We start from the raw sequence: 27,467 nt of genomic DNA on the forward strand, positions 1-27,467 counted from the left end.
AAGATTCTGGGAGTTTCTGTTTGTGAAATTGGGTAGAATCACACTGCAACATTTTAGTGAAATATAAAACCCAAATTCAGTTGTAGGGCAGAGCCTTTCAGTTCTAAAGATCATAAAATACAAATAAAAATGAATTTCTAAAGTGAAAACTTTGGGAGAAAGATGCTGTAAGCATTCTAGAGGGTCAGAAGGCTTTCTACAGGCAGTGCCCATTACATAAATAAGTACAAATCATAGTCCAAACCCTTGAAGCTCTGCTGCTGTTATCTTTGAAAGGCTTTTTTTTTTTTTCTTTAATATCTCTAGGTGCAGAAATAGGGAAAGCTATTTTTAAAAAAAAGGCACAGAAGGAAACAGTCTTGGATAAGAGTACAGTTTTCTTCTACACTTTTCCTGAATTTTTCCTTTTGTTACAACCTGTGAAAGATTAATAAATTTTGATGAGCATCTTTTAAGCATATAATATTGATAACCAGTTGTTTATATCAATATGAATCATTTCAGCAGTACTTTTCTCAGAACACCTGAGAGTAACTATCCCCAAAAGTGTGGATTAGGGAATATAAAGATCATTTTGCAACGTGGAGCGCTTTGGAAGATAAGACAGCACAGGGGAGATGCTAAAGTAGAAGAGTTAACAGCACGTGAGGAGACTGAAAGGGCGAGGACTAAGAGGTGTGCATGAAGGACATAGAAATACAGTATTTCATATTTTTGTCTAACATTCACTGTTCCAAAAGATAATAGAGCAGAAACATCTTTTTCTTCTCTTGTACTCTGATTTCCTATTGTTGGGAATTCAGGGCTCAAGCTAATACTATTTGGATTATAAGTAAGCTACATTACCAGGTAATTAGACTTATGCAGCCTAAGGACCTCATCACTGTCTGAACAGTACTGTCCAATGAAAATATAATATATAAAGCACATATAATTTTAAATGTTCTAATAGCAACATTTTTAAAAAAGAAAATTTCACAGGTAAGGTAAGTTTGGGCTTCCCTGGTGGCTCAGTGGTAAAGAACCCACCTGCCAATGCAGGAAACGAGGGTTCAGTCCTTGGGTCAGGAAGATCCCCTGGAGAAGGACACAGCAGCCCCCTTGAGTATTCTTGCTGGAAAATCTCATGGACAGAGGAGCCTGACAGGCTGCAGTCTATGGAATCGCAAAGAGTCAGACACAACTCCGTGACTAAACAACAACAAAATTAATATATTTAATCCAGTATATTCAGAATATCAATGGGTGATCAATATACAAAACCATTAATGAGTGACTTACCTGGTAGCCCAGTGGTTAAGATGCTGTGTGTTCAATGCAGAGGGTACGGGTTTACTTCCTGGGCAGGAAACTAAGATTCCACATTTCATGAAGCTGGGGGGTGGGAGGCGTGCGTGTGGGCAGAGGAGCATTAAGGAAATGTTTTACTTTTTTTTTTCCATACAAAATCTTCAAACTCTCATGTGTATTTTACACTTAGAGCATGTCTCAGTTCACACTAACTGCCTTCTAAGTGTTCTGCCAATGGCTCTTGTTTCAAATTGTGCAGATCTAGAACAATAGTTTAGAAAGAAAATATTCCACGAGTTCTAAGTAATAGACATTTTGGGACACAGTCTAGGAACTCATCTGACCTTTCTGAGCCTTGGTTTCTCCTTCTGTAAAAATAGGTGTTTGGACTAGGTGAGCTGTAAGATTTCTTCCAGTTCCAACGTTATATGTATCTAGAGAAATGGACTGATAAAATTTATTAACAATATCCAGCACAATTTCTCCTTTTTTGTTTGTTTATTTTTCTTTACACCATGTGGCTTGGAGGATGTTAGTTCCCTGATCAGGGATTGAACCTGGGCCCTGACAATTAAAGCACCGAGTTCTAACCACTAGATCACCAGGGAATTCCCTGAATTTCTTCTTTTATAATTAAGCTATCTATCATTGATCAGATTTAATTAAGAATATTTATTTTATTTGAGCATAAGGTAGTAAGTGATAAAGCTTAGGTTCAGATAAGGATGGCCTTTATCACAAAGCTTGCGTTCTGTCCACTATACTGTATAGCCACCCTCTTAGTACCAGGAATTTTCATTGTCAAAATAGATAAAATGTTGAGATGAATTACATTTCAGGAAGCAGCAGCTTCATTATTGAATACAGATAGCCCTATGCTGTGTTTACTGTTATCAAGAGATAATTTAATCATTTCTTTTACTCACATATCTGGACCACCAGACTTTATTAATAGATTAATTAATGTTACTGATCTCATACTCTTTTTTGAGCAGTCCCATGGTCCCTCTCTTCCCCTTGACTTTCATGCTGGTGTACAATGAGGACAGCCAGAAAGTAGCAGTTGTGTAAAACAACTAAGTTGTTTAGCTATAAGGTCAAGAAACCTGACAGACTCAAAATGTTTGCAGTGAGAATTTGACTCGCTAGTGATTGAGGAGCAAAGAGGTTCTTCATCTGTATATTTTGTCTAATTCCCAAGGTAATTGGAAATTGTTCCCAGTGTCTAAGATATATACTCAGCCTCCAACATGTATACAGCCAATTTATAGACCGGAAAAAGATTTTCACCTAACATGCATTGCCATTTTTATATTATATTAGAAAAGTTTGCAAGCATAGCTATAGCTGCTTTCCTTATTCTTGGTTGCTTGTGCTGCTTTCCAGTTGCTGAAGGCATCAGTGCAGTTTTCTGAGCTGTCTCTATCGCAGAAGTGAAGTTGCTCAGTCGTGTACAACTGTTTGCAATCCCATTGACTGTAGCCTACCAGGTTCCTCCGTCCATAGCATTTTCCAGGCAAGAATACTGGAGTGGGTTGCCGTTTCCTTCTCCAGGGGATCTTCCCGACCCAGGGAACAAAGCCAGGTCCCCGCATTGTGGTCAGACGCTTTACCCTCTGAGCCACCTAGGGAAGTCCCTATTAGCAGAGGAGGGCACTTTGTCTCTTTGATGCTGTCCTAACCCACTCTCTGTGCTGGATATACAGTCTCTTTTAACTGGCACTAGAAACATCTATGAAGTATTTTTTTCCGTTCAGAAAGCATTTATGCTGTACACCTCTGACCAGTGGATGACCTTGGAAGAAATTCCACAGGACAGGATATTTCCCTTTAAGGATTTATTTTCTTTAAAAAAAAAAAAAACAAAAAAACCCAACCAAAGGGAAAATTATGTAACAAATTGACACCTAGAAGAAAGTGGACTTTACAAAAAATGACAGGGAGATAGAGATAAAGATGATTGCTGAAGGAAAATAGTTACAGTTGATAACTGAATCATTTAGTTATCATCAAAGTCCAGGAAACAGAGCCCACTCTTAAATTCAAAAGTAATAGAGACATACATCATGTGGTGTTAAAAAATTGTGGCGTGGGAGGTCTTAGCCTGTTCTTAGATCAAACCCTGAGGCTGAGCACACTGTAATAATAATAAAAATAACTTGAACTTCTCACCCATAGCAAGTACAATTTAAGTCTGACTCTGAAGAAATACTTACAAACATTCAGCAAATGGTTTTTTTCCTCCTGCTTTCATGGTTTGTGTTACATAAGCTATTGAATTATCTACGCATCCCCCCCCTTAGTAGCTTAGGTCGTTCATTTATTAGAAGTCCTGAGGTTTATTCAACCTTTGATTGATAATCACACTTTGTTTCTAACATGATTTTCCTATCTTAACAGACAAGTTAGCAAGTTCTAGACAGTGGCTATGCATTTGTACTCAGTCCCTTATTTTCTCCTTCTCTTTTAGGTTCTTTTGTAAACATTTCACAGCCACCATCAACATTTATTAAACCTGTCTGTATGTAGGGCCAAGGATGGGTGTTTTTGTTTTGTTTCTTAAGACTTAAAAACAGTCTGATCTGTTCACTTAAGTATTGTTTTCATTTGTAAAAGGTGTACTATAAATGTTGATTTGATTCTAGAGTTGTCTTTTTAACATTTTTAGTTTTAGACTATTGCAGATCTTACAAGCAGCTATTAGTTTATGTAAATAAAAGATGTTTGTGCTGTTATATTTATATTACCTATGCTGCAAACTAAAAAACTATTTCCTAGCACTGTCTTTAAGATTTTAGTGTATTACAATTGAATTTAATTGCTTAAACTCAAGGCTGATTGTCGGCACAGCTGTGAAATGAAGAACGTGGGTCATCTTTCCCTCCATCTCTGATCGCTGCTTTGTAACAGTGCTTAGTCTCTCTCTCTCTCTCCTTGACTTAAGGGGGTGTCTGACTCCACTCATGGTGCGTTCTGTGGCCATGTTTTTTTGTCTGTCATTAAATGTCAGTAGGTTGATCAGGTAGTGTGGCAGACATGGTTGTTGTCAGAGTACTCTGATATCTTTTTTTCAATTGTCAGAGAACCTTCCATCACAAAATTATTTTCTCTTGCATTTTTATACCTTGACTTTCCTGACTTTCTTGTTGAAATGTGTCAACTTATAGATAAATTATATTTTAATTATGAAAAGTTGTTCACTGTTAAGGAATGACCAGTGATTTTCTTTCATTTGATGTTTTGAACTAAGTCTTTATACAAAAGCAGCTGTATATAGTGAGACTAGAATTCTGAAGTAGCTATTTTCTATCTTGTTTTTATTATGTCATATTAATAATCCATTTTTCTATGAATATTCAGCAAATACATCTGTCTTAATTTTTTTCTTGTGTTTCAACAGAAGGAGAATACATTAAAATGTTTATGCGAGGTCGACCAATTACAATGTTCATTCCTTCTGATGTTGACAACTATGATGACATCAGAACAGAACTGCCTCCTGAGAAGCTCAAACTGGAGTGGGTGTATCCTTTTCTATTGTGACAGCAAATTTGTTTGCTCTATCTTTAAGAAAAATTACTTTATCTGACCTCTATCAAAATTGTCTTTATGTCAAGTAAAACATGATAAACAGTGACCACTCGAGAAAGTAAAGAGGTGTCATCTCTAATCTTTTCACATATTATGTGTATATTGCTGTTAGCAGCTTAAAAGCACCAAAATCAATATCTTCAGATAGGGTAAGCAGTATTCCAGGGACATCGAGGCAGGTGCTTGTGGTGTAGTGAAAGAGGCATCAGACTAGAATTGGAAGGCTGGTATTTTGAGTCTTGGCTCTGCCACTTACCCCCAATGAACTTTACTTCTTCCGATATAAAAAGAGGTCAGTAATCCCTACCTCACAGGTCCGTTTTAAGAATTAAATAAGGAAACATCAGTTAAGCATTTTGTAACCTTTGAAATAATATGAATTATCTTATTAAGAGCTGAAATTAGCAAGATGGATTCTAATTTAAGAATTAACTTCTTCATGACCAGACATTAAGAAGAAAATGAGTATATGAAACAGTGCTCCTTATTTCACCTAGGAAGTCTCATTTCTCTTAGACATTCTAAGAAATTCTCAGTGAAGCAGAAGAAACTTAATGTTTGAACTTTGCTTTTTGCCTCCATTCCCTTACATCCTCTTTCCCACTCCTTGAAACAGTCCCTCCTTTTGGCAGAAATTAGCTTGAGAAAACTCACCAATCCTGTGATTCTGCACTTTCTTAGCAGGCACTCTGCTTATACCACCTGCCTGGGTATCTCTTATTCATCATTTAGGTCAAGTATAAGTGTCACTTTTTCAAGTAGCTCTTCTTTTTGTTTAAAGTTTGGGCTGCACCATGTGGTTTCCCGGATCTTAGGTCCCAACTAGGGATCAGACCTAGTTAAGCAGTGAAAGCACAGAGTCCAGCTAAAGTCCAGGAAATTCCCTCGAATAGCCCTTCTTTTGATCTCTCTCTTTTTCTTTCTCCGTTTTAAGTTAGATCCTCCTTTTATGTTTTCTCCTAGTATCCTGTTGTTTTTCCTTCCACAATTTCTAATGATATACCTGGTGTAAATTTTTGTTACCTTTGAAAAGCATGAACTCCAGGGACACAGGCCCACATTTTTTTGTTCAGAAGTGCATGTTCTACTCTATGCCTGATACACATTAGGAGCTCAGTATGTATTTATTGGTTGAATGAGGAAACTAAAATTTAAGCATATTAAAAAGTCTTGGAACTGCACAAGGGCTAATGGCAGGACATGAGTTTTATAGTTCCAGTCCAGTCCTCTTTTATTATATTATACTGATTCCTTTGCATATCATTAATAAATTATTTAACATTTTAAAAGTTACGTTTGTTTGAAACCTTGACTCCTTCTTTTAAGATACGGTTATCGAGGAAAGGATTGTCGAGCTAATGTTTACCTTCTTCCTACTGGGGAAATTGTTTATTTCATAGCATCAGTAGTAGTACTATTTAATTATGAAGAGAGAACTCAACGGCACTACCTGGGTCATACAGACTGTGTAAAATGGTTGGTATCATTTAATATTTTTTTTTAAATTTCATGCTCTTATTTTTGTATTTTATTAAGCTGGGTTTTTATTGGAAATGATTTCTTGTGGGAAAATGAGAATTTAAGGCTATTGTGGACATCCTGTAGATAGATTTCAAAAATAAAAAAGACTTATAGGCCTCCAAAATAGTTGGTGTGATACCTGCATCAATAGGTATCTGCAATAGATACCTGCAACATATCATCTGTAAATTTTGATAGGGGCTTCTTTTGCTTTCCCAGATCTTATACTTTTTCCTCTGGCCTGTAACATCAGATATATGTGGCAGACTAGACTTTTACATACTTATGAGAGTGATTATTGGTTACTTAATATTTATTGAGAATTTATTTTATGTAGGTGTTTTGAACTTGAGACTTTTGGGAGGAAAGGGAAATCATAGCTGAATACGGATCAAACTGTAAAATAGAGTGAGAACCATAAAAATGTGAGAACTCCTTTTCTATGCTTGGCATGTTTTTGAAGTACTCAATTTTCTACTTTGAAGTTAACTTTAATTACCTATTGCTTAAATTCATTATCTTCCAACATTTAAAATCTTCTGTTCTGGCAACTATATCTATACCTAGAAAAAAATTAATATACGTTAGACTTAAAATATAGATATTGTTAAACTTTTAGAGATGATTAAAATTTTGTCTTTTTCACTAGAAGAAGAATAATAATACATGTACAGGATTACTTATTACAACATCATTTTTGATGGTAAAGGTTGGAAAGAACCTGAATAACTTTGAGCTGGAAACTAGTAACATTGTGGTATGCATGCAGCCATGCAGCCATAAAGAAAGAATGAGGTTAGATGGACTTAGAGATTATCCTCCTTAAGTGAAGTAAGTCAGAAAGAGAAAGACAATTACCATATGATATCACATATTTAGAATCTAAAATATGACACAAAAGAGCAGACACAGACTTACTGACTAGAGAATAGACTTGCTGAGATTGGGGAGAAAAGAATTGGGAGTTTGGAATTAGCAGATGCAATCTATTATATATAGGATGGATATACAACACAGTCCTATTGTATAGCACAGGGAATTATATTCAGTACACTGTGATAAACCATAATGCAAATGAATGCGAAAAAGAAAAAAATATATAACCGAATCACTTTGCTGTGCAACATAAATTAACACAACATTGTAAATCAACTATGCTTCAATAAAATTAAGAAAGAATGAGGAGAGTGTTTGTATATTAAATGGAAAGATCGCTAAGATACATTCCTAAATATAAAAGAACAAGAAAATGTGTAGTATTCTACCATTTGTGTAAAAAAAGGAGGTGGAAGATAAATATTTATCTTGACTTTCACATAGGTAAAATTTTTCCAGAATTAGTAATAAAAAGAAACTGATTACAGGGATTACCTGGCTGGTATTACAGGAAGTAGGGATGATAGCCAGATAGATGAGACTTTAGCAGAATTTCATATGTGTTTTTATAGTTTTTGATATTTGAACCATGCACATATATTACCTAATCCAGCAATTTTGCTCTTTTAAATGTTTAAGATTTGAATTAAATATGGCAAAATGTTAATGTTAGATTTTTTATTAACTCAATGTAATTGATCTATATTTTAAAAAGTAAATTTGCTGGATTAGGTAATATATGTGCTTGGTTCAAATATTAACTGTTAATGTAATTGATCTCAATAAAGGATATATGGGCTTCCCTGATAGCTTGGTTGGTAAAGAATCCACCTGCAATGCAGAAGACCCCGGTTCAATTCCCGAGTCGGGAAGATCCACTGGAGAAGGGATAGGCTACCCACTCCAGTGTTCTTGGGTTTCCTTGTGGCTCAGTTGGTAAAGAATCTGCATGCAATGTGGGAGACCTGGGTTTGATCCTTGGGTTGGGAAAAGCCCATGGAAAACAGAAAGGCTACCCACTCCAGTGTTCTGGCCTGGAGAGTTCCATGGACTGTATATTCCATGGGGTCGCAAAGAGTTGGACACAAGTGATCGACTCTCACTTTCATTTTTCTTTCAAAGAATATGACCTATTAGAGAGGAAATAGCATTAGTTAAAGCACCATATTGATAAACTCTAGCCTCTTTAATAATAAAAGAAATTAAACTGATAATCTTTTATACCAACCAAATTATCAAGGCATGTTAAAAGGTATAATGCTTAATATGAGGAAGTTGTAGTGGAATTTTTAAAACATTTTTATTTCTTTATAACAATTTAAATTGATAACTGTTCTTCTGGAAAGTAATGAGCAATACATACCAAAAAGAAAAAAAATGTATGTTCTCTATTTATTGCTTAAATTCATTATTTTCCAACATTTAAAATGTTCACAATGTAATATTACATCTTCACGGTAATAAAACTATGTGAATATGTCTAGGTGCAAGACTAGAAAGAAACAAGTTCCTTTATCATGAATACATGATAAATTTATCATGCCACAATTATGAGCAGATATTTTCTTCAAATTTAGTGTTCTAATAATTCAGTTTAACAAAGAAGGCAGATATACTGATGAAAACTTAGAAAAGAAGTCCTATAGGTAATTGATGTTTATTTGATTAGCCAAGGAAAATAAAACAAATGAGTCACATTGAGTTTTTTTAATGATTAAAAACTGTTGAAAAATGTTGATACTGAGGCATGTTTCTGCTGTTTTACATCTTTCCTGTATTTAAAATTGTTGTTAACACTGCTTTTTAGCCTTGCTATACATCCTGACAAAATTAGGATTGCAACTGGACAGATAGCTGGAGTGGATAAGGATGGAAGGGTGAGTGGCACAGTTTTATGCATTCTGTACCAGGTGGTATTGATATTAGGATGGGATTGATTGTAATTAACCCTAACTCATTTATTTCATTCTCTTAAAATTTAACTATTAAGGAATTTTTAGTATAAGCAGAGAAAAAAATAATAGAATGTAATAACATTCAAAAAAAACAAAAGTCACACTAAAATACTCCTTTCCAGAAAATAAGTGTTCTCCCTAAGGGAGCTATTTACTTATAAGAATGGGAGAACTGATAAGCTTGTTAAAATTCTTTTTTTAAACATAGAATAATTTATCAGTCTGCTGGAAGGTACTATAATTATCCTAAATTGATGGATCCCTAATTTTGTATTTTACATATGATTTTATCTGTGATTTATATATGATTTTTTATAATTGATTTTATATATGACTAGAAATAGCACTTAAAATTTACAGTTATTATTCAGTACTATTGGCTTACATGACAAATCCCTTATTAATAAGGATCAGCAGTAAATATTAATGATGACTGATTAGCATATACATGACTAAATAACATTTTCTGCCTGGTTTCCTTAAAGAAAAGTAGTTGGAGGGGTTATATTGGATGACTTTTAATACTCCTTCCAGGTCTAAATTCTGTTTAAGGGCTGTTTGCTTAGCAATTTTTTGGACACTGATTTTTTTTTTTAAGTATTATTTTCTCAGGAATGAAAGTAATGCAAAAAGCAGGATTTCCAGTGCAGATTTGCTGGTATTAGAATCCTGACTCTACCTTTTAATAGCTGGATAACTATGGACAAGTTATTTAAATCTCTGTTTCAAAACAGCACTGTAACTTGTATATTACCATATGTAAAACAGATGACCAGTGCAAGTTCCATGCATGAAGCAGGGCACTCAAAACCAGTGCTCTAGGACAACCCAGAGGAAGGTAGAAGGGGGATGCAGGAAGCGGGGAACACATGCACCCTTGGCTGATTCATGTCAGTGTATGGCCAAAACTACCACAATATTGTAAAGTAATTAGCCTCCAATTAAAATTAATTAATTTTAAAAACTGTCTCAATTTCCCCATTAGTTAAATGGTGATTATAATAGCACCTAACCCCCAGGGTCTGTGAGAATTAAATGAATTAATGCGTGTGATGTATTAGAATAGTATATAGCACATACTAGGATACTCAGATCATTTGCTGCTACTATTATCACTTTGTCATTTCCTTATTTTTGTAGTATGAGAAGAAAATACCTGCTCAAGATTCTTTGGGGGCATGTGTAAATGTACTGGCTATTTTTATTAGATATTTATCCATCATTATTTTTTAAAGATGGCAAACAGTTCTTGTAGGAGTGGTATCTTCATCTATGTAAATGCTAGTTAAGTCCTGCTATCTTGTATTTTTCCCCTTGTTTTTGCAGCCCCTGCAACCACATGTCAGAGTGTGGGATTCAGTTAGTCTTTCTACACTGCAAATTATTGGACTTGGAACTTTTGAACGTGGAGTAGGATGCCTGGATTTTTCAAAAGCAGTAAGTAGCAATTTTTAAGGGAATAAGCCAGCTGCACAAAGATAGAGAAAAGATGTTACGCTCAGTTTTGTGTGTGTTCATAGAAAGTGATCACTGAATTGAAAAATTAGATGTTAGCTGTTGCTTATCAGTGGCCAGCATTTTAACTGAAATACTAAAGGACTTTGGTTTAGATAAGATCCAGGATATTACACTTAATTATACTTATTTGTTCTGCCTGAAATAGAATTCCAGTGTAATAGCAGGAAATGGTTAAAGGAATGCATACATAGCATAGTAAAATTGAAGCAAGTAATAAGATATGTTTTTGATTCAGCTTGAGTCATAGAGGTCTATTTTATTTAGAAATTTTACGGACATGAAACTTGGCCAATTCTGCCACAAGTATTGTCTTTTCTTAATGTCATGTTGCAGCAAAGAAAACAGTCAGATCTTTGTGCTCACTAAAACCATGAATTGTTTTGGTTCTGAATTGATGACGGCATGATTTTATATTTAAGTTTAAAATTCAGCATCTAGCATTCTTAACCTATGTCTTGGTGCTTTATTCTGGGGAGAATGAAATAAGACGTTGCTCATTTAAACATTCTTGAACTATATGTAATTGTTATAGACCGTACAGGAGAACTTCTATATTTTTAGGATCCATAATTTTTAATTTCAAACATAAATACCCCTCCAGATTTTATTGGGCCTCATTCTTTCTTTAGAATATATTTATGTATTCACATTATCTCTTCAATTCCTAACTATTAGCAGCTGTATTCTGGATTATGACTGTTTTGTGGGATGTGGAGGAGGAAAGGACATTTTTAGAGCAGAAGTATAAATTTGGGTGGATACAGGAACTTTACTAGCTTACAAGCACTGAATGTCAAGGGTTCTCATGAATCAGGAATTAGAAGAAAGGAGATGAGAAAAGGAGACGAACCGAGAGAGGGGAAATACTTTTACTACCTTTTTTACCCCCTAAAATCTCTCTAGCAGTAACTGTTGTCTTGTTGATACCTTTGTTACAGTGTTAAGATTGTCTTGAATTGCCTCATACGCTGACTTTTCCTAGTTTAGGTAATCATTTCAGTACAGGGTAAAAGGAGGCAAAAGAGAAGAGAATAAGCTCTGCCCTTCCTCAGTACTCTCACTTGTCACCACAGTATTTCTTTGTTCCATAGACATCATAAGGTGTATGTTACAAATGCTACTAGAAAAAATCTTTTAATGTCATCCACAGTTCTTTTTCTGGGAGGCATCAATTAGTGAATGAAAATGGTTACAGGAAAATAGAAAGGAATTTAGTTATGTTTTTATTTATCTTGTTTATTCATTTTAATATAAATCAAGAATATCATGGAAAACTAAAATTGGCAAACTTCCACATAGCTTATTCCAACAGATTTACCGAAATTTAGGACCAAAGTTATAAAATTACATTTATTTCACATCTACTGCAAAGGAAAATACTTTAAAAGCAGTCAGAACACTTTAAAGCAGAAAATACTTTAAGACGCAGAATGGGCTATCCTCAAAATTAATTATTTGCTATTTTTGAATAGTGGAAGTGGCTAGATAGCAAATGGAGATCAACCTAGGGAGAAAAATTAGAAATACAAAAAAAAATTAAGAATCTTTATTATATTTCTGAAGAAAATACAGTCAGTAAATAGTATATTCATTATATTTCAAGGAACCATGAGTTTAAAACATTTTGGATTTATCTTAATGTTGGTGGTTTTCATATTATGGTATTTCTTTTTAAAAAGTAAGCCTTATCTGAAGATTTTTAAATGCCTTATTTAAACTGACTTTTCTTTAGGATTCAGGTGTTCATTTATGTGTTATCGATGACTCCAATGAGCACATGCTTACTGTGTGGGATTGGCAGAAAAAATCAAAAGGAGCAGAAATAAAGGTAAAAAATTTTGAATTAGGGTATTTATCTTTTAGAATACATTTTTTGTTTTGCAAGTCCTTGGAAGTATGTTGCATATTCTTAGGTTTCAGGAGAGTACCAGCTGACCAAATTCATCAGATTTGCTGATTTGTCATCATTCTTATGATGGTGGTGGTTTAGTCACTAAGTCGTGTCTGACTCTTGCGACCCCATGGACTATAGCTAGCCAGGCTCCTTAGACCATGGGATTCTCCAGGCAAGAATACTGGAGTGGGTTGCCATTGCCTTCTCTAAGCATTCTTATTTATGGTACCTTTAAGATGAAGTGGTCAAGCAGCTTCAGCCACTTTCAGTGATGTTTCAGATACATTGTACTATTGAAATGCTGAAGTAGTTGGGTAGCTAATCTCAAAATTAAGACTACATGCTCTGCTTGGCTTCTTCTTTAACAAAATGTTATTTTGTTCAATCTACAAAGATTAAAAAATGTAAAGGAAAACTTCAACCTCGGGAATATGACCGACATAACTGAAAAAACATGCAGTGAGAAGTTTTTTGGTATTAATTATGTCTGTGGGATTATTACATAAAATGCTACAGCATTTATAGTTGCTGTGGAATAGTGCTAATCCTTTGGTGTGGAGCAGGCTATAACTTGTAAGAAAGGAATGAGGTTAGCATTGCAGCTGCATTCATATGGCTCAGAAAATGTCCTCTCTCTGACAGGCTTTCAGAGGGATCCAGAGGTACAGGATGGCTTTAAAAAGCCTGTGACATATTTGCTTTACTCTTAAATAACATCACATTGCAAAAAAAAAAAAAATCATATTCCTCCTCAGTTGCCCTCCAAGTTTTATTTTGTAAAATCTTCAAGCTTTCAGCTTCTTGGATGAAAAGAGGTTATTTCTTTTAGATAGTATAAGTGAATCTTTGAAAAGAAGTAGGGTAGATTTTATTTTACTTGAAAGGAATATAAGGTGTCAGGAAAGCTCAAATTTTAAAAAAACATAAATGAAGATAACTGGTCTTTCAGCCATCGTTCAGAGTAATTTTACACTGAATGTCATAGGGAAATAATACCACAGTGAAATACGTAAATTTTGGTCCTTTGTATTAAAGGCTGCCAGATGAAGTCTTACGGTTTTCCTCCTGCTGGCTTCTCCTCGAGCTCCTTTCTGGAACCTTGGGTGTATATGTTGCTGAGAGTTACACCCCATGTCTTGTGCAAACACCGTGTGCTGCTCCCATTGCTCCCAGGCCTTGGTTACTACTTGTGTCCCACATCAGCTGACTCCAGCCCAAAGCAGCAAGGGCAGCTCTTGTTGCCTGTTGGACATCTTCATATGAATACCCTAGCCCACAGTCTATACACATATGTACTAATCATAATCATATTTATTAGCCCCCAGTCAGTTTTGCCTCTCAATGAGGAGCATCACTTTCCACTTAATTGCCCAAGCTGAAAATTTGGGCATCATTCATGACTCCTTTTCCCTGAGTTTCGCACTCAGCCAGTTGACAGGTGCTTTCAATTCCGTGTCCCTAATGTCTATGTTAGAACTCTTTCTCCCGCTCTTTTTTTTTTTTTGTAATTTTTAATTTATTTATTTTTTGGCCACACTACACAGCTTGTGGGATCTTAGTTCTCTGACCATGGATTAAACCCAGGGCCATGGCAGTAAAGTGCCTAATCCTAACCACTGGACCATCAGGGAAATACCTGTATTAGAATTCTTTCATTGCAAATGACTTCAAAACAACTGAAGCAAACTTAATAAGAATTTATAGATTCACATTTAGAAAGTTAAAGGAGAGATCTAGTAAAGGCAGAGAATTTTGCCTCAGGAATGATTTAAGTCAGGGACTAGATCACTGATTTCTGTCCTTCTTAGCTTCTCCCTATGTATTGGCCTTATTCTAGGCTTCTGTAGATAAGTTCTGTCCCAGCTTATGTCACAAAGGATCAGAGATTTAATACATTACTTGTTAATTTATGTAAATTTAAATTCAGTAAGGCAACTTCATAACCTCATTGACAGAAATTAAAGAAGACCTAAATAATCAGAGGATTGTACATTTATAATATGAGTAGAAGATAATATTGTAAAGATGTTGTTAATTCTTCTCTGCATATTGGTCTATACATTTCAGTATAGTCAAAATTCCAGCTTGATTTTTCTAGAAGTTGACAGGCTGAATATATGAGGAAATATGAATGGGTAAGAATAGACGAAATCACCAAGGTTGATGAGGGTGTAAAGTAACTGGAACTCTTATATACTGCTGTTGGTCATGTAAATTGGTACAGCCATTTTGGATAACTGTTGGGTAGTACCTAGTAAAGTTGAACACATGCATATTCCTACCCCTCTGACCCATCCTGTTGCACTCCTAAGTATAAACCCTAAAGAAAATAATACATGTGTTGACCAAAAGACAAGTAATCAAAAATAACAGAAGCAAAAAAGAAAAGAAAGTTACTTAAATGTCCATCAATAAGAGAATGGATAAATCAGTACTGTGGTCTTCCCATGTAAAGGATACTATAAAGCAATTTGCATGAACAAATTGCAATGTATGTACCAACATTAAATGTATCTCACAAATGTAATGATAAAATAAGCTAGACACAAAAGAATACCCTCTATGTTATTCCACGTAAATAAAACAGACAAGGCTAATCTTTGCTGCTGCAAATCAGGATCATGGTTATTTCAGTGGAGGGAGAGGATAATAACTAGAAGAGGGATCTGGGATGTTAGTAATGTTCTGTTTCTTGCTTTAGATGCTATACACAGATGTGTTCAATTTGTGAGAATTTATCAAACTGTGTACTTAGGTTTTGTGAACTTTTCTGATTATATAGTATACATTAATAAAAAGTTAAAATATCCTATAAAGCTACACTAATACCCAAGTGATGTATTCTCATAGATTACTTCAGTTCATATCTTGAACATACCACTAGAACTGTGTATACTTAGAAATATGTATACCACTGTGTGCTGGTGGCTCGGTTGTGTCCACTCCTTGCGACCCCATGGACTGCAGCCCTCCAGGCTCCTCTGTCCATGGGCTTTCCCAGGCAAGAATACTGGAGTGGGTTGCCATTTTCTTCTCCAGGGGATCTTCCTGACCCAGGGATCGAACCTGGGTCTCCTGCATTGCTGGCAGATTCTTTACCGTCTGAGCCAGCAGGGAAGCCCGGGGAGTATTTAGAGTTAGCTTTGATTAATCAGTTTGGCATAAGATCTGTCAGGTAGTTTTGTTGGCATGAAAGCTAAGGACTCTTCAATCAGCCTTTTAAAGATTCTGATTCTGGAAGAGAGATGACTAATTTTGCTCTGTTGTTAACGTATTATCTTTTTCTTCCTTTTTTCCTTCCAGTTTAGTTGAAATATAATTGACATACAGCCCTCTTTAAGATGTGCTGCATAATGATTTGACTTAAATTTGTCATGAAATGATTATTACAATAAGTTTTGTGAACATCCATCATCTCATATAGATAGAAAATAAAAGAAATAGGAACAAATCCTTTTCCTTGTGATGAGAATTCTCCTTACAAGTTTTGTATGTAGCATTCAGCAATGTTAATAATATGTTTTACATTACATCCTTAGTGGTGTACTTTTTATATATTTCTTTTTTTTTTGAAGTATACTTGATTTCCCATGTATTAGTTTCAAGTACATAGCAGAGTGATTCAGTTTTTTTATACACACACACACACATATACACAAACATATGTATACACATATATATACACACACAGGTATATATTCTTTTTCAGATTCTTTTTCCAATATAGTTATTACAAAATATTGAATGTAGTTGCCTGTTCTATATAATAGGTCCATATTGTTTTATCTATTTTATATATAGTGGTGTGTATATGTTACTCCCAAATTCCTAATTTATCCCTTACCCCTTTGGTAGCTGTAAGTTTATTTACTATAAGTCTGTTTATGTTTTTTAAATAAAATTCATTAATATCATTTTTTTAGATTCCACTTTTAAGTGATATCATCTGATACTTGTCTTTCTCTGTCTGACTCTGTTGTTTTTGTTGGTTAGTCACTAAATTGTGTCTGACTCTTTTGCAACCTCATGGACCATAGCTCCTCTGTCCATGGGATTTCCCAGGCCAAAATACTGGAATGGGTTGCCATTTCCTTCTCCAGGGGATCTTCCCACCCAGGGTTGGAACCCGCATCTCCTGCTTGGCAGTTGGATTCTTTACCGCTGAGCCACCTGGGAAGGCCCCCCTCACTGACTTACTATGATAATCTCTAAGCCCATCCATGTTGCTATAAATGGTATTATTTCATTTCTTTTTATGGCTGAGTAATATTCCATTGTATTTATGTACCACACCTTATTTATCCCCTCGCCTGTCAGTGAGCATTTAGGTTGCTTCCATGTCTTGGCTATTGTAAATAATGCTGCAGTGAACATTAGGTGCATCTATTTTTTCGAATTATGTTTTTTTCTGGATATATGCCCAGGAGTGGGAGATATATATATAAAAGATCATATGGTAGTTCTGTTTTTAGGTTTTTAAGAATCTCCATACTGTTTTCTATAGTGACTTTACCGATTTACATTCCCATTAACAGTATAGGAGGGTTCCCTTTTCTCCACCCCCTCTCCAGCATTTATTATTTATAGACTTTTTGATGATGGCCATTCTGACTGGTGTGAAGTGATACCACATTATAGTTTTGATTTGCATTTCTCTAATAATTAGCAATATCTAACATCTTTTCTTGTGTCTTTTGGCCATCTGTATGTTTTCTTTGCAGAAAAGTCTATTTAGATCTTTTGCCCATTTTTTCATTTCTTTGCTGGAGACTGAGCTGTTTTGGAGATTCATCTCTTGTTGGTTGAATCGTATGCAAAGATTTTCTCCCTTTCTGTGGGTCGTCTTTTCATTTTGTTTATAGTTTCCTTTACTGTGCAAAAGCTTCTAAGTTTAACTAGGTCCCTTTCTTAGGTTTTTTGGTGGAAAGAGGATAAAAGCTCTTTGGGGTTTTTTGTTTGATTTTTACCTTCTATAGGAATCTATAGTGACCATTCAGCCTTCAGTCTGAGGATGAATATCTAAATCAGTAATGTTTTCTTGAATGAATGATCAATAGTAATAGTATAAAAACTGGGTTTTTTTTAAGACCAGAATGGCAGTGTCTTTAAGACAGAATTTGTATTGCTCTTTCATTTGCTAGTTTTAGTGTTCTTTTCCCTGAATGTGCAAGAAATTAAAACTGTAACTTGTGTAAATGTCTTTTTAGTGCAGAGTTATTATATATAGATGGCATAAAAGATGATATAATAAGATAAGGACATCAAATTTAAACCATTTTATTCTAAAAATCTATTAAGTTTTTTCAGGAAAATAGACGTTGGAAGAAAAGGCATTTCCTTAAAAAGTTTCCCTATCTTTGGGACTTCCCTGATGGTCCAGTGGTTAAAAATCTGTGTTTCCACTGCCGGGGTCACAGGTTTGATTCCCTGGTCAGTGAACTGAGCTCCGACATGCTATGTGTGGCATGGCCAAAAATTAAAATTCCGTGTCTTTGATTATCAGGACCTGTAACTGGTATTTAATGAAGATAAGGATATACATGCATCTAAAGCTATATTTCTCTTTTCACAGACAACAAATGAAGTTGTTTTGGCTGTGGGATTCCATCCAACAGATGCAAATATCATAATAACATGTGGTAAATCACATATTTTTTTCTGGACCTGGAATGGCAATTCACTAACAAAAAAACAGGGAGTTTTTGGGGTAAGGATCAGAATGTTACAACTTCATTATAGAACTTGAATTTTGAGTAGGCATAAAGTCATCAAGCCAAAGGGACAAACTGAAAATTCTCATTGTTTCATTGTAGAAGTATGAAAAACCAAAATTTGTGCAGTGTTTAGCTTTCTTGGGAAATGGAGATGTTCTTGCTGGAGACTCAGGTGGAGTCATACTCATATGGAGCAAAACTACTGTAGAGCCCACACCTGGGAAAGGGCCTAAAGGTACAGTATTCTCATGTTCAAATCATTCTTTTTAGTTTGAAGTGTCGCTATTGCAGTCCCATCCGTTATGCAGACCAGGAGAGAGAGAGCTGCAGGAGACAGTATGAGAGTCACTAACATACATTTTTTACAGTTCTTCATAACAACCTTTTTTTTAAGTCAAATTATTTACTCATTTATTTAGCATATATAGCCTACATTTGACTACCTTTCCTTCCAGGAGATTAATACAAAATAATTAGAAAAGATAACACAGATGCCATGTTAAAAACTATAGAGATTGAGGGAGAAGTCACCCCAGTCTTCAATATTTTGTGAAGCCCTCACAGAAGAAATGGTATTTAAGCTCAACCATAATGAATGTAGAACACTGCAGAAGATAGGGAAACTTAATCCCAGATACGGATCAGTGTACATTAAGGGAGAAAAATGGTTATGACTGTGACGCATCCAGGATAGTGTGAATAACTTTGTCATGTGTTAATAGAAACAAGAAATAGCCAGCATGAAGGAGTGACACTTCCAGGACAGTGTGAATGAATTTGTCATGTGTTAACAGAAACAAGAGCTAGCCAGCATGAAGGAAATACTGTTTTAAAAAATAGTAGTGTTTTGCAGTTGCTCTTATCAATTTAAACTAATATATACTAAGCCCTTGAAAATTCAAATTGAGATTAAAGATACGGATTTTTTTGAGTTACTCACAATAATCCTTAAAACTGATTGAGTTCACCATGGAAGAGAGAAGAACTGTGAGGCCAAGGATACTTTGTCCCACAATTAGATGACCAGAAAAGAGCCTGCAAGGATTACAGATTTTTAAAAAAGAAAAGTTAGTAAGACAGAACTTTTTATTTAGTGCTCCTGAAAAAGGAAGAGGGGAAAGTTCCCAGGAATATCAGGAAGGAGATCTATAAGAAGGTCAAGAAGAATAAGAACCAAGAAAAAACCATTAAAGTTCACAGTTTCAATAGAAAAATGAAGGCTGTAGAACAGCTGAGTGTAGAATAGCCAGTTTTTAAATGGAGAATTTTGAGAATCCCAGTTGAAAATGGAATGAGAAGTAGAGTTACTTGAATCAATAGTCTTTAAGGTTGACTAAACCTAAAAGTAAAATGAGTATTGTGGTGGAAAAAAGATGAAAATTCATAAGAGAGATGGGAATAACCGAATTGGACATCAGAAGAAAGATTATCCTTAAAAAAGAGCGATAACTCTACATTGTTCTGAAACTGGAGCTTTGGAAAACTAGTATCTTATGTGGCTAAATGACAGAGGTCATGCAGGATTAACATTGCTCTCAGTAAAAGCAGCTCTCTGTTAAAAGCCTGAAGTTATTTTTAAATGGGTAGTATAAGAATAGTATACCTCATGTAATACAGTATACAGTAGTGTGCATATACTACTAGTACTAGCATACAGTAGTATACATCATGTAATCAGACTCCATTACTTCAGAATTCTACTTGTTGGAGTTGGGATCCAGCTGAAACCTTAGACCTGCCTGTGAGAAATTAGATTTATCAGAATACTAAAACTGAACACCTGCAAACTTTAGAGGTATCATTTTCTAAATAGTCATTAAAATGGTTCCTTATCCACTTAAAAAAAAGATGGGCCCAAGAAGCTTTTCCTTTCTTTTTTTTTTAATTTTTGAAAATTTTTATTGAAGTATAGTTGATTTACAATATTGTGTTAGTTTCAGGTGGATTGCAAAGTAAATCAGCTATAGGTATATATATATATACATATACACTCTTTATTAGATTCCTTTCTTATATAGGCCATTACAGAGTACTGAGTAGAGAGTTCCCTGTGCTATACAGTAGGTGCTTATAAGTTACTTGTTTTATATATAGTAGTGTGTATGTGTTAGTCCCAGTCTCCCAATTTATCCCTTCTCCTCCTTATCCCCTCAGTTCAGTTCAGTCGCTCAGTCATGTCTGACTCTGCGACCCCATTGACCACAGCACGCCAAGCCTTCCTGTCCATCACCAACTCCCGGAGTTTACCCAAACTCATGTCCATTGAGTTGGTGATGCCATCCAACCATCTCATCCTCTGTCATCCCCTTCTCCTCCTGCCCTCAATCTTTCCCAGCATCAGGGTCTTTTCAGATGAGTCAGCTCTTCGCATCAGGTAGCCAAAGTATTGGAGTTTCAGCTTCAACATCATCAGTCCTTCCAATAAACATTCAGGACTGATTTCCTTTAGGATGGACTGGTTGGATCTCCTTGCAGTCCAGGGGACTCTCAAGAGTCTTCTCCAACACCACAGTTCAAAAGCATCAATTCATCAGCTCTCAGCTTTATTTATAGTCCAGCTCTCACATCCATACATGACTACTGGACCATACCATACCATAGCTTTGACTAGATGGACCTTTGTTGGAAAAGTACTGTCTCTGCTTTTTAATGCTGTCTAGGTTGGGTCATAACTTTCCTTACAAGGAGTAAGCATCTTTTAATTTCATGGCTGCAGTCACCATCTGCAGTGGTTTTGGAGTCCAAAAAAATTAACTCAACCACTGTTTCCACTGTTTCCCCATCTATTTGCCATGAAGTGATGGGACCAGATGCCATGATCTTAGTTTTCTGAATGTTGAGCTTTCAGCCAACTTTTTCACTCTCCTCTTTCACTATCATCAAGAGGCTCTTTAGTTCTTCTTCACTTTCTGCCATAAGGGTGGTGTCATCTGCATATCTGAGGTTATTGATATTTCTCCCAGCAATCTTGATTCCAACTTGTGTTTCATCCAGCCCAGCATTTCTCATGATGTACTCTGCATATAAGTTAAATAAGCAGGGTGACAGTATACAGCCTTGACATACTCCTTTCCCAGTTTGGAACCAGTCTGTTGTCCCATGTCCAGTTCTAACTGTTGCTTCCTGACCTGCATACAGATTTCTCAAGAGGCAAGTCAGGTGGTCTGGTAGTCCCATCTCTTTCAGAATTTTCCACAGTTTATTGTGATCCACACAGTCAAAGGCTTTGGCATAGTCAATAAAGCAGAAATAGATGTTTTTCTGGAATTCTCTTGCTTTTTCGATGATCCAGTGGATGTTGGCAATTTGATCTCTGGTTCCTCTGCCTTTTCTAAAACCAGCTTAAACATCTGGAAGTTCACAGTTCATGTATTGCTGAAGCCTGGCTTGAAGAATTTTGAGCATTACTTTACTAGCATGTGAGATGAGTGCAGTTGTGCGGTAGTTTGAGCATTCTTTAGCATTGCCTTTCTTTGGGATTGGAATGAAAACTGACCTTTTCCAGTTGTGTGGCCACTGCTGAGTTTTCCAAATTTGCTGGCATGTTGAAGGCAGCACTTTCACAGCATCATCTTTTAGGATCTGAAATAGCTCAACTGGAATTCCATCACCTCCACTAGCTTTGTTTGCAGTGATGCTTCCTAAGGCCCACTTGACTTCACATTCCAGGATGTCTGGCTCTAGGTGAGTGATCATGCCATCGTGGTTATCTGGGTCGTGAAGATCCTTTTTGTACAGTTCTTCTGTGCATTCTTGCCACCTTTTCTTAATATCTTCTGCTTCTGTTAGGTCCCTACCATTTCTGTCCTTTATTGAGCCCATCTTTGCATGAAATGTTCCCTTGGTATTTCTCATTTTCTTGAAGAGATCTGTAGTCTTTCCCATTCTGTTGTTTTCCTCTATTTCTTTGTACTAATCACTGAGGAAGGCTTTCTTATCTTTCCTTGCTATTCTTACCCCCTAGCAGCCGTCAGTTTGTTTTCTGCATCCGTAACTCTTATTTCTGTCTTGTAGATAAGTTATTTTGTACCTTTTTGTAGATTCCACAAGTACCTTAACAGCTGTTGGATAACACAGTTATTCGTAATATAGAAGGATAGTCTCAATTACTACATTTGTGATACACTTTCTCCCTTTCTTATCTCTTTTTCCAAACATAGCAACAGACTAGAGGATTCACTCTTCCCTGGACTGAGTCTGGAGGTATCTGTGAGAGCAGCATGCGTGGCCATGCAGTAAAATGGGAGCAGAGAGAAAAAAAGAATAAATTCATAGTTAGTCCCTTTCTTCTTTTTGTTTTTCTCACTACAGCTCCTCTTCCCACCCCCAGTAGTGGGCCCTGGGATTCATTCAGCATTACCTCAAATTAGTTTTCCTTAAAAATACAGATATGTTTTATTCTCAAGTCTCATTTGTGCTCAAATATACAGGTCCACTTTGCCCTTTTCTATGGTACGTGAAGAGATTAGAGGAAAGGCATTGAAAATAGCCTTTTTTCACATACACACTAAGATATATAAAATCTATAATCAGCAACAACCTACTGTATAGAACAGGAAACTCTATATTCAATATTCTGTAATAACCTTTACAGGAAAAGAATCTGTAAAAGAATAGATAATGTATAACTGAATCACTTTTCTTTATACCTGAAACTAACACAACATTTTCTATCAACTATACTCCAAAATAAAATTAAATTGAAAAAAATAGCATTTATTCAACCCTATTTATCCGTACTGTTTAAGGACAATAAAACTGAAACAGTATCCAGAGAACCATATACAATACTTCCTTCAAGGTAGGTTATGAGAGAAAAATTAGAGACCTTGTTCTAAAGTCAGTGGATTGGAAGTAGAGAGAGATTTTTTATTAGTAGGAGAGGGAGAAAGAAAAAGGAGGTTATGGGGAACCAGCCTGAGGTTCCAGAGACATTTCCCCTGAGGATTTTTTTTTTATATTTGTGACATTACTGTCTTCCACTTCACACCTCTTTTCCATGTATGAAAGTCGCTCAGTAGTGTCCAACTCTTTGCGACCCCATGGACTATACAGTCCATGGAATTCTCCAGACCAAAATACTGTGGTGGATAGCCGTTCCCTTCCCCAGGGATTGAACCCAGGTCTCGCACATTTCAGGCTGATTCTTTACCAGCTGAGCCATAGGGAAGCCCTTTCCATACATAAAAACCAAGAATTGAAGACATCTGTTCATTAGCCGAGAGCCTTCAGAGCTAGCAGTTGAAATGAGTTCTCTCATTTCAGTTTGATGATCTTCCACCATCATCATCCTTAGTGCGAGCAAGTGACCATATGTGCAGTTTGAGGCATCATGGTGGATGGACAGTAAATTCCTTCCAGTCCTGGCACCTGGCCTGAGCACTGTAGCCATTGCAAAGTAGATCACCAGTTATGATGAAAGGAGGTAACTTAAGAACAGTCAGATGGGAAAGGTAATTAGGACAAGGCCTGGGGAAGGGACCTGTCCAGAACCTCCTTGCCCTCTCCAGGAATAACACTCTGTCCAGGTCTCCATGTGTTCACTGACCCAGAAGCTCTGGGTTGAGGATCCTTAAGAAAAAAGAGAGAAGAGCAGTATTATCAGTTACCCTCCCCACTCCCTTTTCTTTTTCTTCCTACTCTCTTTTCTCTTTCCTAGGCATATATTTTCAGTATCAGAAAAGTCAGGAACAGTATTATATTATCAAAGCAGTGACTTAAATTGTTGACATATATTATCCTACCTGTCTGAGAGTTTGGATATAAATGCACCCTTCATTGGCCTTAGTGTGCAAGATGAGAGGCTGGTAAAGGTTCCGAATTGTTTTTATTTATTTTCGTTTTTGTCTAAAAAACTGGTGCCTTACCCTTTGTGCAGAGAAAATCTACATAGGCACAGACAGAAAACAGAAAATCTAATCTTGCAAGCTGCTGGAATTTGCTATGTGACTGACCCTATTATGGGTGAACTTGCTGAGAATTTGGTTTCTTCCTTTATATGTGGAGTTTTCCTTTATGTAAGTAAGGCTAGAAAGGATTTGGTGAGTTTAGTAAAATAAATGTGTAAGATGGGATCAGAACAGGTGTTCATAGTTTCCATTTCTAAGTTCCTTCCCCAAATTTTAATAGATTGATACGGTTTACATATTCCCTAATAAGATATTTCTGTACCCATGGCAGTCTTTATCAACCAGAATTTCAGTGTACTGTCATAATTGGATCTGATAAAGGGACTTTAGGGAATTGCAGGAAAAAAAGTATAATTTCACAGCTAATTCTTTTATTCTAGTGAATAGAAGATGAACGAAAACTGTGTTTTATGCCTCATAAGGAGCTCACTTGCTTCCAAACCACTTTTTCCTTATCTTAAATGTAAATTAAGGGGAATCTTCAAAGTAATTAGTTATTTTCTGTTTCCTGTTTTTCCAGTTTTATAATATTTTCATATATAACCTTGTCTAGCTTAATATATATAGTTTTTAATATGTAACCTTATCTATAGTGACTTGATACTTGTATGTACTGCAGAATGATTACCAAAATAAATTAACATGCATTACCTCACAGTTAGTTTTTTTTCTTGTGATGAGAACGATATTTGTGTGTACTGCAAAATGATTACCAAATAAGTTTAGTTAACACGCATCACCTCACAGTTATAATTTTTTTCCTTGTGATGAGAACTTCTAAGATCTGCTCCCTTAACAACTTTCAAATATACTTTAAACTCTATAGACACCATGCTATGCATTAAATTTCAAAGTTTATACCTTTTGACTGCCTTCACACATTTCTTCTACCCGCTCCCGCACCTCTCACAACCACAAGCCTATTGTCTTTCTGTGAATTCTTTTTTTTTTTTTAGATTCTACATATAAGTGAGACCTCATAGTATTTATTTGTCTTTCTCTGACTTTTACACTTAGTTTAATGTCCTCAAGATTCATTCATGTTGCATATGGCAGGATTTCTATCTTTTTTAATCCCATTGTGTGTATACCACATCTTGTTTATCCATTCATCCATCTGTGGACGCTTACGTTGTTTCATTATTTTCTCTTTCTTATGTGGGTACAAAGTGTTTGTTATTCCCTACATATATGAAATAGTTCAGAGTTTTTCTTACATGAAAAATTTCAGGATTCTTTAAGTTGAGGGGGAGGTTGAAAGTATCTATACCCCCCTTAAGATGTTCATTATTCTTAAATCTTTACCAAGTTCCTTAAAGGAACTTTGAAACACCATTTCACCAAAGAATCAACATGGGTACATTCGCACATTGCTGAGAATATAACGGGATTCCTGGGTGAGTCAGTGGTAAAGTTTCCGCCTGCCAGTGCATGAAATGTAGGTTCAGTCCCTGGGTCGAGATCTCCTCAAGAAGGAAATGGCAACCCAACTCCAATATTCTTGCCTGGGAAATGCCATGGACAGAGGAGCCTGGCTGTCTACAGCCCATGGGGTCACAAAGAGTGGACATGACTTAGTGACTGAGTACATACACAGGAATATAACACAAATTTTAAAGTCTCCCTAACATTTGATTCTATACTTAAAACAGGCACAGAAAGCCCTCCAAACAGTCTTTATTTGGCAGTCAAGATAAACTTGCTTTTTATGGAAACCTTGTTTCTGTTAGAGTTGAGAATAAAGGGGGGATTTTCAGCTAAGCTTGGATAGACTTGGCCATGATTGTGCCTGGAGGTACAGTAGGTTTTTAAATACAAGGATAATTATTTTTCTTGGCAGGTATTTCAAACATTATTTGGCTTAAATTAGAATGTCAGAAATATAGGCCCATGAGAAGGAAATCTTCGACTATAAATTACTTTGTAGGTAAATACTATCTAAAATAGAGTATTTTTATTCTTGATGAAGCATTTGTTCTTCAGTTTTTCCATTTTCTAAGATTCTGTCTTTCTAGGAAGATCGTAAGTGTTTAACAAGGTATTTGTTATGTTTAGAAGTAGGGAAGACTGAATTAAAAATAGAAAAGCTGTATTTCACTTTCCTGCTTTCTGATGGAGAGTTGTAAAACACCATACCCCTGCATTTTATAATTTCTTACATGGTACTCTCAGACTACTTTTGTTAATTTGACCATGCATGAGAAAACTAAGCTCATACTCCCTCTCGCCCCTCACCCCCACTTTTAACTGCCCAAATAAAGCCAGCAATACTCTCAGAAAGTTCACGTCTCTCAGATGTTCTTTCTGTCTTGATCACATCAGAGCCATGATAAATAATTGGCTGGGTATCCTACTGGACACAATTGTGTTGTTCAGTGTTTAAAGTATTTTTAGGTGATGAATGTTGATGTGAGCCGAGGCAGTTGACCTGAATAGCAAGTTTGTTGGAGCTTTCCTCCCAGCTCTGCTGAATCAGGCAAGGTCTACTCCAAAGCATGCAGGCCCTTTCCTTTGTCCTTGCCAGAGATACCCATCTATTAAGTTATTTGTGCCACTAGCTGCCTCACACTGAGTAATATTGAGAGTCAACTATAGCATAATTTTTTTAAGATACCAAAGCCCTACAAATTTTAGTGAATATTAACATATAATGGCAGCTCAAATGGTAAATGAACAATCTCAGTTAACATCTTCTCTGAGATTATACTTAACATGCCATAAAATTTTATCATTTTAAAATGTACAATTCAGTGATTATTAATATATTCAGAGTTGTGTAATTATTACTACTGTCCAACTTCAGAATATTTTTATCACCCCAAAATGGAACACTGTGCCCATTAGTGGTCACTTCCCATTCCTCTCTCTCCTCAGTCACTAGCAACCACTTGCCTTCTTTGGATTTGCCTGTGTTGGACAGTTCATGTAAATGGAATCGTAAAATATGTTGTCTTTAGTGAACAGCCTCTTTCAGTTGCATCTTAATGTTTTCAAGGTTCATCCATGTTATTGCACGTATTAGTACCTCATTCCTTTTTGTCACTGAATAATACCACATTTTCTTTATCCATTTGTCAGCTGATGAGCAATTTTATTAGAAGATGAACAGTTTTTTTCCAGTTTGTTGAGGTATAATTGACACATAACTTTGTGAAAGGTATACAATAAGGTGATTTGCTATATGTTTATCTTGCAAAGT

General features: G+C 35.8%; 1 protein-coding gene across 6 annotated transcripts in view; it reads left to right on the top strand.

The window, feature by feature from the left end:
* Window positions 1–27,467, top strand: part of EML4 (EMAP like 4) — a 153,074-nt gene that overhangs the window by 97,836 nt on the left and 27,771 nt on the right. For all 6 annotated transcript variants that reach the window (XM_070477414.1, XM_070477394.1, XM_020871310.2 and 3 more), the window contains 7 exons: window positions 4,691–4,814; window positions 6,208–6,357; window positions 9,086–9,155; window positions 10,560–10,670; window positions 12,484–12,579; window positions 18,218–18,352; window positions 18,459–18,594. In XM_070477414.1, the coding sequence (XP_070333515.1) occupies window positions 4,691–4,814; window positions 6,208–6,357; window positions 9,086–9,155; window positions 10,560–10,670; window positions 12,484–12,579; window positions 18,218–18,352; window positions 18,459–18,594 (822 nt within the window). The remainder of the gene's footprint in view (window positions 1–4,690; window positions 4,815–6,207; window positions 6,358–9,085; window positions 9,156–10,559; window positions 10,671–12,483; window positions 12,580–18,217; window positions 18,353–18,458; window positions 18,595–27,467) is intronic.

This window comes from Odocoileus virginianus, chromosome 2, assembly GCF_023699985.2.
Source record: "Odocoileus virginianus isolate 20LAN1187 ecotype Illinois chromosome 2, Ovbor_1.2, whole genome shotgun sequence".
NCBI classification, from domain to species: Eukaryota; Metazoa; Chordata; class Mammalia; order Artiodactyla; family Cervidae; genus Odocoileus; species Odocoileus virginianus.